This window comes from Eptesicus fuscus, chromosome 6, assembly GCF_027574615.1.
Source record: "Eptesicus fuscus isolate TK198812 chromosome 6, DD_ASM_mEF_20220401, whole genome shotgun sequence".
Taxonomy (NCBI): Eukaryota; Metazoa; Chordata; class Mammalia; order Chiroptera; family Vespertilionidae; genus Eptesicus; species Eptesicus fuscus.
The window spans coordinates 7,491,929-7,508,617 of record NC_072478.1 but is presented as its reverse complement, the minus strand read 5'-3'; the positions used below and the strand labels follow the sequence as shown (position 1 = coordinate 7,508,617).

General features: G+C 41.4%; 1 protein-coding gene across 1 annotated transcript in view; it reads left to right on the top strand.

The window, feature by feature from the left end:
- The first annotated feature begins 216 nt into the window (after positions 1 to 216).
- The window catches only part of PRSS38 (serine protease 38), a 35,226-nt gene continuing 18,753 nt past the window's right edge, over positions 217 to 16,689 (top strand). Inside the window, exons 1-3 of the mRNA XM_008151538.3 lie at positions 217 to 403; positions 692 to 854; positions 1,529 to 1,800. Of these exons, the coding sequence (XP_008149760.2) occupies positions 217 to 403; positions 692 to 854; positions 1,529 to 1,800 (622 nt within the window). The remainder of the gene's footprint in view (positions 404 to 691; positions 855 to 1,528; positions 1,801 to 16,689) is intronic.

The following is a 16,689-nucleotide window of genomic DNA, read 5'->3' as shown; positions in this document are numbered from 1 at the left end:
GAGCCGCCTCCACGTGCAAGTGAGCGCGGTGACGTGCCAGGGCCTCAGGGGGCGCCCAGATAGCGGGCGGGCGGGCGGAGCGGAGCACCGACTGGAGCCTGAGACGCAGGGCAAAACCACGTGTCTGGGGTTCCCGCAGGCGCGCGAGGCGCTGGCGTTGGTGCTGTCAAGTGGCGCGTGCGCTGGCGCCATCACACAGCGCGCGCAGCCGCAGCCATGGTGGGTCCCGGGGGCTCCAGCCACCGCACCCCGGGGGCCTTCAGCCTCATGGCCACCCCACCCTCCTGCCGTGGTGCTGGGCCTGGAGCTTCGAGCAAAGCCTTGGGCCTCCTCCTGCTGCTGCTGCTCCATCTGCCCCACAGGCACGCCGACAGCCAAGGGGTCACCTTGAGCCAGGCCGTGGGTAGGGCCCCAGCCGGGTTGGGAGTGGTTCCGGAGGCGCATCCTCCCTCCCCTTCCCTTCCATGTTGGAGGCCCCTTTCCCTTGCCTTCCCTTCCTCCTCGCCCTCCCCTGCTCTCTCCTATCCTTCCCTCCACTTCCCTATTATCCCAGCCTCCCCTCCCCCCCGTCCCCCCTCCTCCACACACACAGACTTCTTGTGCACCGCAGACCCTCCCTCCCTCCCCTTTGCTCATGGCCTGGCCTGCTCCTGCATAGCTGCACTCACACGCTCTGTGTCTCTCCACTCAGCCTGTGGCCAGCGTCACAAGCAGGGGAAGATCGTAGGGGGCATGGACGCCCCCGAGGGGAAGTGGCCGTGGCAGGTCAGCGTGCACTATGGGGGCTTCCACATCTGCGGCGGGTCCATCCTCAATGAGTACTGGATCCTGTCAGCAGCCCACTGCTTTAGCAAGTGAGTGGTGCCGGGTGCCATTCCCCGGAGGTCCAGGGACTGACCATGCAAGACAGGTGGAGCTGGGACTAGGAATTGGAGAGAGGGAGGGCCCAGCACACAGCTCCATCCTCTACAGCTTCTCCTGACACAGGGCCGGGGGGTCCTTAGGCCCATCCGTTCTTTGAGATAGGTGTGGAGCCAAATCACAGGATGAGAGGTGAGGAGAGGAGACACACCATAGGACAGCTGAGACACATCACAGGAGAGAGTGAAGGGGCCACATCGTAGTTTGAAAGGAGAGGAGACAGTCATAGGAGGAGAGGAAATGCATCACACGATAGAATGGGAGGAGAGGGGAGGAGAAGAGGCACATCACAGGGTGAGAGCTGACGAGAGACTTACCTCTGGACAGGCCACTTTACACCTGACAAGCTCATCCTGGGCTGTTGGTGGCCAGCAGATCCTGATGGTTTCCCGTGGGCCCAGGTCAAGACTTCTTTTGGGGAAATTTTCCCAAACAACCAAGTCCCCACTGTCCTGCAAGGGATGACTTTTCCACATCTTGGCTGAGAGCCTGAACACCAAGCTGCCATGCTCCCAGGCCTCCCTGTGTCCGTGAGCTAATAATGGTGGCTCCTCTCCCCAGGTTCAAGGTGCTTGAGCCCCTGTGCCTTTGTTCTCTGTCCCCACAGGGACAGGAGCCCGGAGACATTTGATATGTACGTGGGCCTTGTGGACCTCAAGCTCGCAGGCAATCATACCCAGTGGTTTGAGGTGAATAAGGTTATTATGCATCATACATTTGAAGTGTACCACCCTCTTGGAGGTGACGTCGCTCTGGTGCAGCTGAAAAGTCCGATTGTATTTTCTGACTCTGTACTCCCCATCTGCATTGCAACCCCAGACATGAACCTTGAGAACCTTACCTGCTGGGTGACAGGATGGGGACTCATCTCCCAAACAGGTAAGAGAACAAAATGCAGCGTCAGTCCCTTTTTTGGAGTTTGTGGAAGGATGGTGGCTCTATGGCACTAAGGAAAGAAAGTGTTCTGTCAGTTACCGAGTGGCGGGTATCTGAGGACTGCAATCCCAACCTCTTTCTCTGTCAGTGTGGAGTTTTGTTTTATCCCTGGCTGGCTTTGTTGTATACAAAGAAATAGTCACTTCTACTTTGAGTGTGGACTTAAAATTTAGTTTATCAAGACCAAAATGTTCAAAGTAAAGTTTCCTAAGATAATAAATGTAACTTAAAGTAATCTTCTTAGCCTATTAAAAAAAACCTACTAGTTATTCTCATTTTGTGCCCAAAAACCTTGTATTTTCTTTGTAGGTTTGTACTTAGAATTTTTATGGCTAAGTAAAAGATGCTTTTAAATTGCATTTGCCAATCAGTCATAGTTTTTATTTTTGCACATTGACCTTGTTTCTAGCCACCTCATAGAACAGGGGTCCTCAAACTTTTTAAACAGGGGGCCAGTTCACTGTCCCTCAGACCATTGGAGGGCCGGACTATAGTTTAAAAAAAAACTATGAACAAATTCCTATGCACACTGCACATATCTTATTTTGAAGTAAAAAAACAAAACGGCAAAAACACCCGCATGTGGCCCGCGGGCCGTAGTTTGAGGACGCCTGTCATAGAAGTAATTTTAATAGCTGGTCAATTGATTATTGGCTGTTCTATATATTATTTTTCCTTTGAGTTTTTTTCCGTTTTCTTTATTTTAAAAAAATATTGTTGAGAGTATTATAGATGTCCCCTTCTCCCCCCCTCCCCACCCCTCATTGTCTCATCCACCCAGTTCCTGCCCCTGGCCCAGGCCTTCACCACCATATTGTCTGTGTCCATAAGTAATGCATATATGCATACAAGTTCTTTGGTTAATCACTCTCCACTCCCCTCCCTCTGAGATTCATCAGTCTGTTCCATACCTCTAGTTCTATTTTATTCATCAGTTTATTTTGTTCATTAGATTCCTTGTTCATGTTTTTTTAGATTCAATTGTTGATAGATATGTATTTATTGCCTTTTTATTGTTCATATTTTTTATCTTTTTTCTTTTGCTGCTGCTGCTGCTTCTTCTTACTAACTGCTTTTCTCCTGCTGCTTTTAATATTTTTCTCTTTGTCTTTAACCTTTGTCATTTTAATTATGATGTGTCTTGGTGTAGGCCTCTTTGGGTTCCTCTTGTTTGGGTTCCTGAACTTGTAAGTCTATTTCTTTCATCAGTTAGGAGAAGATTACTGTCATTATTTCTTCAAATAGGTTTTCAATATCTTGCTCTCTCTCTTCTCCTTCTGGCACCCCCATAATGTGAATGTTGGTACGCTTGAAGTTGTCCTAGAGGCTCCTTACACTATCTTCGTATTTTTTTAATTCTTTTTTCTTTTTGCTCTTCTAATTGGGTGATTTTTGCTTCCTCATATTTTAAATCATTGATTTGATTTTCAAAATCCTCTACTCTATTGTTGAATCCCTGTAAATTATTTTTTATTTCAGTTAGTGTATGCTTGATATCTGGTCCTTTTTCACGTCTCTTGAAATTCTCACTAAGATCCTTTTTTTTTTCAAATTTTTTTATTAAGGTATTATATGTGTACATATCTTACCATTGCCCCCCCCACACCCCACTCCCATATATGCCCTCACCCCCCAGAGTTTTGCGTCCATTGGTTATGTTTATATGCATGCATACAAGTCCTTTGGTTGATCTCTTATCTTCCCCACCTCTCCCTAACCTTCCTGCTGTAATTTGACAGATTGTTTGATGCTTTACTGCCTCTGTATCTATCTTTTTGTTCAAGTTTATAATGTTCTTTATTATCCATAAATGAGTGAGATCATGTGGTATTTTTCTTTCATTGATTGGCTTATTTCACTCAGCATAATGTTCTCCAATTCCATCCAGGTTGCTGCAAATGGTAAGAATTCCTTCTTTTTTATGGCAGCATAATATTCCATTGTGTAGATGTACCATAGTTTTCTGATCCAGTCATCTGCTGATGGGCACCTAGGCTGTTTCCAGATCTTAGCTATTGTAAATTGTGCTGCTATCAACATAGGGGTGCATATATCCTTTCTTATTGGTGTTCCCAGTTTCTTAGGATATATTCCTAGGAGTGGGATTACTGGGTCAAATGGGAGTTCCATTTTCAGTTTTTTGAGGAAACTCCATACTGTTCTCCACAGTGGCTGCACCAGTCTGCATTCCCACCAGCACTGCACGAGGGTTCCTTTTTCTCCGCATCCTCGCCAACACTTGTTGTTTGTTGATTTGTTGATGATAGCCATTCTGACAGGTGTGAGATGGTACCGCATTGTCGTGTTGATTTTCATCTCTCGGATAATTAGTGACGTTGAGCATGTTTTCATGTGTCTCTTGACCTTCCTTCTGTCTTCTTTTGAAAAGATTCTATTTAGGTCCGTTGCCCATTTTTTTATTGGATCATTTATCTTCCTTATATTAAGTTGTATAAGCTGCCTGTAGATGTTGGAGATTAAACCTTTATCAGTGATACCATTTGCAAATATGTTCTCCCATGCAGTGGGCTTTCTTGTTGTTTTGTTGATAGTTTCTTTTGCTGTAAAAAAGCTTTTTATTTTTATGTAGTCCCATTTGTTTATTTTCTCTTTAGCTTCCATTGCCCTAGGGGCAGTATCGGTGAAGAAGTTCTTTTGGCATATGTCTAAGATTTTGCTGCCTGTGGATTCCTCTAGTATTTTTATGGTTTCCCGTCTTATGTTTAAGTCCTGTATCCATTTTGAGTTTATTTTTGTGTATGGTGTAAGTTGGTGATCTAGCTTCATTTTTTTGCATGTATCTGTCCAATTTTCCCAACACCATTTATTGAAGAGACTGTCTTTATTCCATTGTATGTTCATGCCTCCTTTGTCAAATATTAATTGAGCATAGTGGTTTCACTAAGATCCTTGAAATTCTCACTAAGTCCCTTGAAGCTCTCATTATTAAGATCCTTGAGCAACCTTATAACCATTGTTTTGAATTCTGTATCTAGTAGTTTGCTTGCTTCCATTTCATTTAGTTCTTTTTCTGGAGATTTCTTCTGTTCTTTCATTTGTGACATGTTTCTTTGTCCCCACATTTTGGCTGCTTCCATGTGTTTGTTTCTGTGTATTAGGTAGAGCTGCTGTGTCTCCTGGAATTGGTAGAGTGGCTTTGTGTAATAGGTGTCCTGTAGGGCCCAGTGGCTCAGTCTCCTCAGTAACCTGAGCTGGGCACTCTAGATGCACCCCTGTGTGGGCTGTGTGCACAGTCTTGTTGTAGTTGAGCCTTGATTGCTGTTGGGTCACTGGGAGAAGTTGACCCCTCAGGCCAATTGGCTGTGAGGACTACCCCTATGAAGGAGACACCCCTATGGAGCAGGACTTGCTTCAGTGGGGCTTTGGTGCTCACTGAGTCTGACCCTTGAGTGTGTCACTTGTGGATGTGAAGAGTTGTAATCTGGTGTGGTCTGAAGCTGTCCACCAGGTGTACTGGCTCTGGGGCCTCCCAGTTGGTGCAAAGTTAGTCACTATCTGAGGCCACCCATCAGGACCTACAGAGCAATCTGCATATGGCTGTTACTTGTGTTGGGCTTGGAAGTGCCCAGGCGAGGCCAAGCTGTCTTGGGCCTCTTATTGATAGGTATGGGACATGCTGATGCCAGCTTGTTTGAGAGATTTTAGAAAAGCCTGAAGCCTGAGCCAGGATAGGTCATTCAAATGGAAAAGCCTCTGAAAACAGCTTGGGAGGGGCTGCAAATTGAATGGGATGGGGCCTCAGGGAATAACCAGGGCTGAGCAGACAGTGTGAATCAGGCTTATGGAAACTCAGATATGGCTGCCAGTAAGCCCTGTGATAGGGGAGGTCTCTGCATAGGAACAATCACCCCTGAAAGCACCTCTGTATGGAAGAACGCTGCTCCTGAGTTATTGCTCTGATGCCAGACAATCCAGTTCCTCCCCATATGTCCATAGATCCTAACCTAAGCCATTGCCCCAGTGCTAGAGCTCAGAGGGAGCAGGACCATGTAAGTTCATGCACTGGCCCTTTAAGAGGAACTGCCTGCGACTTCAGCAGCCTCCATATCACTGAGCCACAATCCCCACTGGTTTTCACAACCTGAAGTTACAGGGGCTTCTCTTCCCAGCACTGGGACCCTAGGCTGAGGGGTCTGGTGTGGTGCTGAAACCCCTTACTCCTCATGGGAGGAGCTCAGATACCCCTCTCAATTAAAAGCATGCCACACATGGGTGTAGGACCAGCCCGTTCCATGCCTACACCCCTTCTACCAGTCTTGGCATGCTTTCTTCTTTACTTCTCTAGTTGCAAGACTTCCATTCAGCCAGATTTCAGGTGGTTCTGAATGATGGTCATTCTGTATTTTAGTTGTAATTTTGATGTGGTTGTGGGAGGCTAGGATACCAGCGTTTACCTACACTGCCATCTTGGTTCTCTGTCCTATATATTTTTTTAAAGCTTTTTTTTTTCCAAATAAGATTGCTTCATCCCTAGTTTTCCTATCTTTTGTCTTTTTTTCTTTCTTATTGCAGTGGCTGGAAACTTCAGTAGAAATGATGCTAGGTCTCATTTTATTTTAATAGAAATGCTTAGTTTACTATTAAGTTTATGGTTTGGTCTGGAAATTTTAGATTGATATCTTATATGAGGCTAAGAAAGTTCAAAATCTGATATATATATATATATATATATATATATATATATATATTAAACTGCTATAAAGTATAAATTAAAATTAGAATGTTTTAACATTAAAATTAAATGTAATCCCCATGGCTACCACAAAAAAATAGCTGTAGAATATACACAAAAGGAAATTAACATTTCACTACAAAAAAATCAACTAAACACAACATAAAACAGAATGCTGAAAATGAGGGACAAAAAAGTTTTAGAGCATATAGAAAACAAATTTCATAATGACAGGAGTAAGTCCCTCTTTGTCAGTAATTACTTTAAATGCAAATGGATTAAAGTCCCCAGTCAAAAAACAGAGACTGGCAGAACCAACTATATCCTGTCTATAAGAGACTCAATTGAGATCCAAAGACACAAAAACATTGAAAGAGAAGGATGGAAAAAGTTATTTCATGCAAATTATAACCAAAAGAGAGCAGGAGTGGCTATACTAATATCAGACAAAACAGACTTTAAATAAAAAAGAGGTTACAAGAGACAAAGACATTATATATTAATAAAGGGCTTACTACATAAAGAATACATGACAATTATAAACATTTACACACGTAATAGCAGACCATCAAAATATATGAAAGAAAAACTGACAGAATTGGAGAGAACTTTCTAGAAAAATAATTGAAGATTTAAATACCCCATTCACAAGAATAAATAGAACAGGAGATAAGTAAGGATGGCAAGAATTTAAACATCACAGTAAACCAGTTAGTATAACACACATATACAGAACACTTCGCCAAAAACCAACAGCATACAAATTATCTCAAGTGCATATGGGGCATTATCCAAAATAGATCATGTTAGGTCACAGAGTAAGTCTCAATATATTTAAAAAAATAGGTATACAGAGTATTTTCTGTGATCACAATGGGATGAAGTTATAAATCAACTAGAGGCCCAGTGCACGAATTCGTGCACCAGTGGGGTCCCTTGGTCTGGCCTGCAGGATCGGGCCAAAACTGGCTCTCCGACATCCCCCAAGGGGTCCTGGATTGTGAGAAGGCGCAGGCCAGGCCAAGGGACCCCATCGGTGCACGATAGAGGCCAGGGAGGGACATGGGAGGTTGGCCAGCCAGGGAGAGACCGCGGGAAGGCTCCAGGGCATGTCTGGCCAGTCTTGCTCAGTCCCAATCGGCCAGCCAGATCCCAGCAGCAAACTAACCTACCAGTTGGAGCATCTGCCCCCAGTGGTCAGTGTACATCATTGCAAGCAGTTGAGCAGCTTTAGCATATCATTAGCATATTACGCTTTGATTGGTTGAAAGGCCAACCGGACGATCGGACACTTAGAATATTAGGCTTTTATTATATAGGATAACATAAAACTGGAAAATTCACAAAATTGTGGAAACTAAATAACAAACTTTTAAAAATATATTTTTTTCCCTAGCTGGTTTGGCTCAGTGGATAGAGCATTGGTCTGTAGACTGAAGAGTCCTGGGTTAGATTCAGGTCAAGGGCACATGCCCGGGTTGCGGGCTGGATCCCCAGTAGGGATTGATGTTCCTCTCTGAAATCAATAGAAATATATTTAAAAGGAGCAAGAGATGGAAACATCAATGATGAGAGAGAATCATTGATCAGCTGCTTCCTGCATGCCCCATATTGGGGATCAAGCCCACAACCCTGGCAACTAGGAATTGAACCATTACTTCCTGGTTCATAGGTTGACACTCAATCACTGAGCCACGCTGGATGAGCTAACCAGCGTGTTTCTTTAAACAACCAATGTATCAAAGAAAAATATCACAAGGGAAATTGTAAGATAGTTAGAGGTAAATAACAATGAAAACACAACATGCCATAATTTATAGGACACAGTAAAAGTGGTGCTAAAAAGGAAATTTATAACTATAAATGCCTACATTAAAAAATAAGAAATAACTCAAACCAATAACCTAACTTTACAACTTAAGAAGCTAGAAAAAGAAGAAACTAAACTCAAAGTTAGCAGAAGGAAACAAATAATAGAGATTAGAGCAGAGATAAATGAAATAATGAATAGAAAACAATGGAGAAAATCAATGAAATAAAAAGTTGGTTCTTTGAAAAGATCAACAAAATTGACAAACCTTTAGCTAGATGGACTAATTTAAAAAGATAAAACTCAAATTACTAACATCAGAAATGAAAGTGGGGCATTATTACCAATTCTACAGAAATAAAAATTATTTTAGAGAGGACTATGAACAATTGTACACCAACAAGTTGGACAAATTCCAACTAGATGAAGTGAACAAATTTCTAGAAACATAAAACAAAGCCAAGACTAAATTATGAAGAAATAGAAAGTCTGACTAGACCTGTAACTAGTAAGGAGTTTGAGTAAACAATCAAAAATCTGTCCACAAAAGGAAGCCCTGGACCTAATGGCTCCACTGGTGAATTCTATCAAACATTTAGAGAAAAACTGGTCCCAAACTTTTTCAGATTTTTCCAAAAAAAGAAGAGGAGGGAACACTTCCTAACACATTCTATAAGGCCAGCATTACCTTGAAACCAAAGCCAGACAAAGAGACTACCAGAGAAGAAAACTGCAGATCAATATCTTTTATGAACATTGATGCAAAAATTCTCCATAAAATACTAACAAATTCAGCAACATATTAAAAGGATTATACACCATGACCAAGTGAGTTTTATTCCTGGAATGTAAAGATTGTTCAATATATGAAAATTTATCAATGGAACACACCACATTAACTAAATGAAGGGTTAAAAACCACACGCTCATTTCAATTGTTGCAATAGAAGCAGGTGACAAAATTCAATACCTTACACACACACACACACACACACTCACTCTCACTCTCTCTCTCTCTCTCTCTCTCTCTCTCTCACACACACACTCAACAAAATTGGAATAGAAAGAAACTACCTCCACATAATTAAAAGCCATATATGTAAACCTACAGCAAACATAAAATTAATGGTGAAAGACTGAAAGCTTTTCCTTTAAGATCAGGAACAAGGCAAAGATGCCTGCTTTTACTGCTTCTATTCAACATAGTACTAGAAGTTCTAGCCAAAGCCTTTAGGCAAGAAAAAGAAATAAAATACATCACATTGGAAATGAGGAAGTAAAATTATCTCTGTTTGCAGTTAATATGATCATATATGTATACAATCCTAAAGACTCCTCAAAAAAAAAAAAAAACAAAAACACCACACACACAAACCAATAAGAACTAATAAATGAATTCAGCAAAAGAGTAGGATACAAAGTCAACACACAAGTCAGCTTCATTTCCATACACAATGAAGCATCTGAAAAGAAAATTACAAAAACAATTTTAGGAGGAACCAAGATGGTGGCATAGGTAAATGCCTGTACTTGCCGCCTCCCACATCCACATCAAAATTACAACTAAACCACAGAACAACCATCATTCAGAACTGCCTGAAATCTGTTCCATGAAAGTCCTACAACTAGGCAATTGAAGAATAAACCACAGACACTGGTAAGAGGGGCAGGGATGCAGGGCAGAGTCGTGGAACTGGCTGGTCCCACATCCAGGTGTGGCAGTTTAAAATCAGAAGGGGTATCTTGTCTGTGGAGGTTTCCCCTGTGGATCGAGGGGTCCCAGCTGAACACCAGACCCCAAAGCTCAGGGTTCCAGTGCTGGGAAGAGAAGTCTTTGGGCTGTAAAAGCCAGCAGGGATTGTGGCTGAGTGACAAGGAGGCTGCTGGAGTCCCAGGTATTCCTCTTAAAGGGCCTGCACATGGACTTACTCGGAATCACTCTCTCTGAGCTTCAGCTTCGGGGCAGCAGCTTGAAAAGGACCAGGGACAATCAGAGAGAAACTAACTTGTCTAGAATCAGGGTGAGATCTGGAGGGGCAGCTTTATTCTAGACAGAAGTGCTAGCAGAGACCATTGTTACTTTGGTGAACCACCCCACCTCCAACAGAGCCATATCTGATTCTCTATCAACCTGCCTCACACTTTTCGCCCCACCCTGGTGATTCCCTGAGAATCTCCCAACCCTCCCTAATTGTAGGTTCACTCAAGCCATTTCCAGTGGCTTTTCCATACAACTGGCCTCTGTTGCCTCATGATGTGGACTTTCCTAATGTCTAATAAGAAGCAACTGGCCCATACCACTCAGTAAGTGATCACAGGCCTGGAACTAGTGACAGCCTGCTTTAGTTCACATCTTGGCCTCTCCTGGGCTCCTCCAAACCCAACACAAGTAGCCGCTATCTGCCAATGTTTTTGTAGCTTATGCCAGGTGGCCTGAGGGAGGGCATAGGCACTGGCTGACTTTGCACCTCCAGGACATCCCCAGAGCCAGTACACCCAGTGGTCAGCTTCAGACCATGCAGGAGTACAACCCTACCAGCTCCACAAGCAACACACTCAAGGGGCAGACTCAGTAAGCACCCATGTCTCATTGAAGCAAGTCCTGCTCCATAGAGTCAGCTCCTGCACAGAGCTCTTTCTCTGTAGTCACAGCCAATCCTCACAACCAATTGGCCTGGGAGTCAATCCCTCCCAGTGATGCCAATCAAGGCTCAACTACAATAGGACAGTACACACAGAGACACACCTGGAGTGCCCAGCTCAGGTGACTGGGGAGGCTGAGTCACTGGGCCCTATAGGACACCATCTACACAAGTCCAGGAGACACAGCAGGTCTACATAATACATAGAAACAAACACAGGGAAGCAGCCAAATTGGGGAGATAAAGCAACATGTCGCAAATGAAAGAACAGGAGGAATCTCCAGAAAAAGAACTAAATGAAATGGAAGCAAGAAAACTACCAGAGTTCAAAGCAATGGTTATGAGGATGCTCAAGGAACTTACTGAGAACTTAAAGGAACTTAGTGAGAACTTCAAGGAAATTAGAACATCAGCAACATAAAAAGGACAGTCAGAAATGGAGGATACACTAACTGAAATGAAGAATTTACAAGGAAGCAACAGTAGAGTAGAGGATGCCAAGAATCATATCAATGATTTGGAATATAAGGGAGCAAAAAATACCCAATCAGAAGAACAAAAAGAAAAAGGAATCCAAAAATATGAAGATAGTGTAAGGAGCCTCTTGGACAACTTCATGCATACAAACATTCGCATCATGGGGGTGCTGGAAGGAGAGGAAAGGGAGCAAGAAATTGAAAACCTATTTTAAAAATGACAGAAAACTTCCTTTACCTGGTGAAAGAAATAGACATATAAGTTCAGGAAGCACAGAGAGCCCCAAATGTTATGAACCCAAAGAGGCCCACATCATTATTAAAATGCCAAAGGTTAAAGACAAAGAGAGAATATTAAAAGCATCAAAAGAAAATCAGAGAGTTACCTACAAGAGAGCGCCCTTAATACTGTCAGCTAATTTCTCAACAGAAACTTTGCAGGCCAGAAGGGAGTGGCAAGAAATATTCAAAGTGATTAAAAAAAAAAAGCAAGGACTTGAACCAAGATCACTCTACCCAGCAAAGTTATCATTTAGAATTAAAGATTCAGATAAAGATCTCACAGACAAGAAAAAGCTAAAGGAGTTCATCACCACCAAACCAGTATTACATGAAATGTTGAAGGATATTCTTGAAGAAGGAGGAGGAGGAAGAGGAGGAGGAGGAGGAAGAGGAGGAAGAGGAGAAGAAGAGGAGGAGGAGGAAGAAGAGGAGGAAGAGGAGGAGGAAGAGGAGGAGGAAGAGGAGGAAGAGGAGAAGAAGAGGAGGAGGAGGCAGGAGGAGGAGGAGGAGGAGGAGGAGGAGGAGGAGGAGGAAGAAGAAGAAGAAGAAGAAGAAGAAGAAGAAGAAGAAGAAGAAGAAGAAGAGATTAAAAATGAACAATAAAATGGCAATAAATACATACTATCAATGAATAAAAATAAGCCCAGCTGGTATGGCTCAGTGGTTAAGCATCAACCTATGAACCAGGAGATCATGGTTCAATTCCTGGTCAGAGCACATGCCTGGGTCGCAGGCTTGATCCCCAGTGTGTGTGTGGGAGGGGGGGGGTGTGGGAGGCAGCTGATTAATGGTTCTCTCTCATCATTGATGTTTCTATCTCTCTCTCCCTCTCCTTTCCTCTTTGAAATCAATACAAATATATATTTTTATTTTTTATTTTTTCAGTTTTTTTTATTTAAAGAAAAATGATTTTAAATATAATAATGTTACATGCAATAAACCTTAATATTTCAAGAAAAACTATCTTAAATATGATAATGTTACATGCAGTAAACACCAATTATTCAAGAAAAAGGATCTTACATATAATAATATTACATGCAATTAACATTAATATTTCAAGAATAAAATGATTTTAAGTATAATAATATTACCAAAACTGTACTAACAGTATGATATCACAAAAGTTGTAGGAAATATTAAAAATCTGTAAATAACAGGATTGCTTCTATTATATTCTAGAATATTTTCCCCCTTTGGCTCTATTTTTGTCCATCAGTTTATGTTGTTCATTATATTCCACAAATGAGTGAGATCATATGATACTTTTTTTCCAACTTACTTATTTCACCTAGCATGATGCTTTTAAAGTCTATTTTGTCAGATATGAGTATTGCTACTCCTGCTTTTTTTTCTTTTCCATTTGCATGGAAAAATTTTTTCTATCCCTTCACTTTCATCCTGTGTGTGTCTTTTGTTTTGAGGTGGGTCTCTTGTAGACAGCATATAGTTGGGTCATGTTTTTGTATCCATTCAGCTACCCTACACTTTTTGATTGGAGCATTTAATCCATTTATATTTAGGGTTATTATTGAGAGGCACTTATTTATAGACATTTTAATTCTGTATGGCTAGGTTTCTCTCTCTGTTTCTTCTCAGCAATCCCTTACAGCATTCCATTTAGCATTTCTTGTAATGATGGCTTGGTGGTGATGAACTCCTTTAGCCTTTTTTTTTTTTTTGGTCTGGGAAGCTCTTTATTTGACCATCTGTTTTGAATGATAGTCCTGCTTGATATAGTAATCTTGGTCTCAGATACTTGCTTTCCATTACCTTGAGTACTTCATGCCATTCCCTTCAGGCCTGTAGAGTTTCTGATGAGAATTCAGGTGTCAGCCTTATGGGAACTCCTTTGTAGGTAACATTTTGCTTTTCTCTTGCTGCCTTTAAGATTCTCCCTTTGTCTTTAATTTTTGACATTTTAATTATGATGTGTGTGGGCGTGGGCCTGTTTGGGTTCTTCTTGCTTGGGATTCTCTGTGTCTCCTGAATTTGTGTGACTTTTTCCTTTACCAGGTTAGGGAATTTTTTCTGCCATTATTTCTTCAAACATGTTCTCTACCCCTTTCTCCCTTTCTGCCTCTTCTGGCACACCTGCTATTCAAATATTGTTATGTTTCATGTTGCTTCACAGCTCCCTTAAGCTCTACTGTTTTTTTTTTCTGTTTTTTTTTTTCTTTATGGTTCTCTAATTCAATGATTTTTTTCAACCATGTCTTCTAATTAACAATCCTCAGCTTTCTCTAATCTGCTATGTATTCCTTCCAAAGTGTTCATTATTTGTGCTATGTCATTATTTCTGTTTTCTATAGTTACTATGTCTTCTCTCATGCTGTTGAGCATCTTTACCATTATTATTCTGAACTCTATATCAGATAAATTTCTTATCTCCCTTTAATTTATCTTTTTTTCTGGAGAATTCTCTTGTTCTTTCATTTGGGGGTTGTTTCTTTGTCTCCTCATTTTGGCTGCCTGTTTGGGTTTGTGACTATGTTTTAGGTAGATCTTCTATGCCTCTCAGTATCTGGTGCAGACCAATATCAAACACTATTTCTGACTAATTAGATCAGGCGGAGACTCAAATCCTCCAGAGACCACCTCTGCCTACAGACTGATAGTATCCATCTTTAAATGCCCTCAGGCAATTGTCCACAGGTGTGGCAAGAGTTTTTTTCCATCAGGGTCTGGCAATTGCTTCTGCCTAGAGGCTAATTGTTATTCTCAGTCTCTTAATGGGTCTCAGAAACTCCACAGCATGGGCCAAGTTGTTTTCCAATAGGGTGAGTCTGCTGTCTTTCCCCCAGGCAAAGCCACCTATATAGCAAATGTCTACATGAGAAAGATGACCTCTGCAGTGTGAGGGAATGACTCAGCACAGGAAACTGGGGTGTCGGCTTTCTGAGCTCTATACCTAGAGCCCCTAATCTTGGCTTCTGCTCACAAAGCTCCAGTCCACTCTGCCCTCCCTCCACCAGAGCACAAGGTGAGTGGCTACACAGGGAATTTTGTGTCTTGGCCCTTTAAGTGGATGCCTACATTTCCAGCCGTCTCTTTCTGGCAGACAGCAACCCTGCTGCTTTTTACAGCCAGATGTTATGTGGGTACCCTTCTCAGTTCTGGTGCTCTCTGCTGGAGAGGCCCAGCCTGGGGGTTAGAATCCAGAGTTCTCAGTTGCAACCCTCCACCCCAGTTGAGATATCTTTCTGGAATTTCAGTTGCCATCTATGGGAGCCCAGCAATCCCTTTCCTGCCTCCGCCCCTTTGACCAGTCTCTATGTGGTCTCCACTTTCCATCCTTAGTTATCAGGGTTCTCTCCAGCGAGTCTTCCATTGATTACTCAGGAAGTTTTTCTGTATTTTAGTTGTAATTCCAGTTTGGTCCTGGGAGCGTGTCCATGCAGCATCCACTTACTCCGCCACCTTTTTTCCTCCCTCTCTGTTTTTTCTTGATTCAGTCTTGAAACATTGTATGTTTCTAGAAATTTATCCATTTATTTCAGATTGTCCAATTTGTTGTCATATAATTGTTCATAGTATTGTCTTATAATTCTTTGTATTTCTGTGGTGTCAGTTGTCACTTCTCATTCATTTCTGACAATAGTTATTTTGGTCCTCTCTATTTTTTGATGTATCTGGATAAAGTTTTATCAATTTTGTTTATCTTGTTAAAGAACCAGCTCTTTCACTGATTCTTTACTCTATTTCACATATTTTTGTTGTGATCTTTTTTATTTTTCCCCCTCTACTAACTTTGGGCAGTTTTTGTTCTTCTGTTTCTGGTTCCTTAAGGTATAAGGTTAAATTGTTTATTTTAGATTTTTCTTAATTTTGTTTGTTTGTTTTTTAGGTAGGCCTGTATTGCTATAAATTTACCTCTAAGCACTGCATAGGATTGTGTCCCATAGATTTGGGTTTATTGTGTCTTTATTTTCATTTGTCTCAAGGTATCTTTTGATTTCTCCCTTAAATTCATTGTTAACACATTCATTATTTAATAGCATGTTATTTAGCTTCCATGTGTTTATATTTTTCATTTTTCTTCTTGTAATTGAAGTCTACTTACATACCATTGTGATCGGAGAAGATGCTTGATGTGACTTCAGTCTTTTTAAATTTGTTGAGACTTGTTTTCTTGTCTATCCTGGGAAATGTTACATGTATACTTGAAAACAATGTATATTCTGTTGCTTATGGGTTAAATGTCCTAAAAATACTAATTAAGTCCATCTGGTTTAATGTGCCACATAAGATCACTGTTTCCTTATTGATTTTTTGTCTGGGTGACCCATCCATTGATGTCAATGGGGTGTTAAAGTCTCATACTATTACAGTACTACTGTCAGTCTCTTAATGTCCATCAGTGTTTGCTTTATATATTTAGGTGTTCCTACATTGAGTGTGTAAATGTTTACAAGTGTTATATTCTTATTGGATTGATCTCTTTATCATTGTGAAATGTCCTTCTTTATCTCTTGTTATAGCCTTTGTTTTAAAGTCTATTTTGTCTAATATAAGCATTACTACCCCAGCTTTTAAATTTCCGTTTATCTAAAATATCTTTTTTCATCCCTTTACTTTCAGTTTGTGTGTGTCTTTCAATCTGAAGTGGGTCTCTTGCAGGCAGCATATATATGGAACTTGTTATCTTATTTATTCAACCATCCTATATTTTATGATTAGAGCATTTAATCCACTTACATTTAAAGTGATTGATACATATGTAGTCATTGCATTGTATTATTCCTCCTCCTCCTTCTCCTCCTCCTCCTCCTCCTCCTTCTCCTCCTCCTCCTCCTTCTCCTTCTCCTCCTCCTCCTCCTCCTCCTCCTCCTCCTCCTCCTCCTCCTCCTCCTCCTCCTATTTGTCCTGTTAATATTTCTTGTAATACTGATTTGGTGGTGAATTCCTTTAACTTTTTCTTGTCTTGGA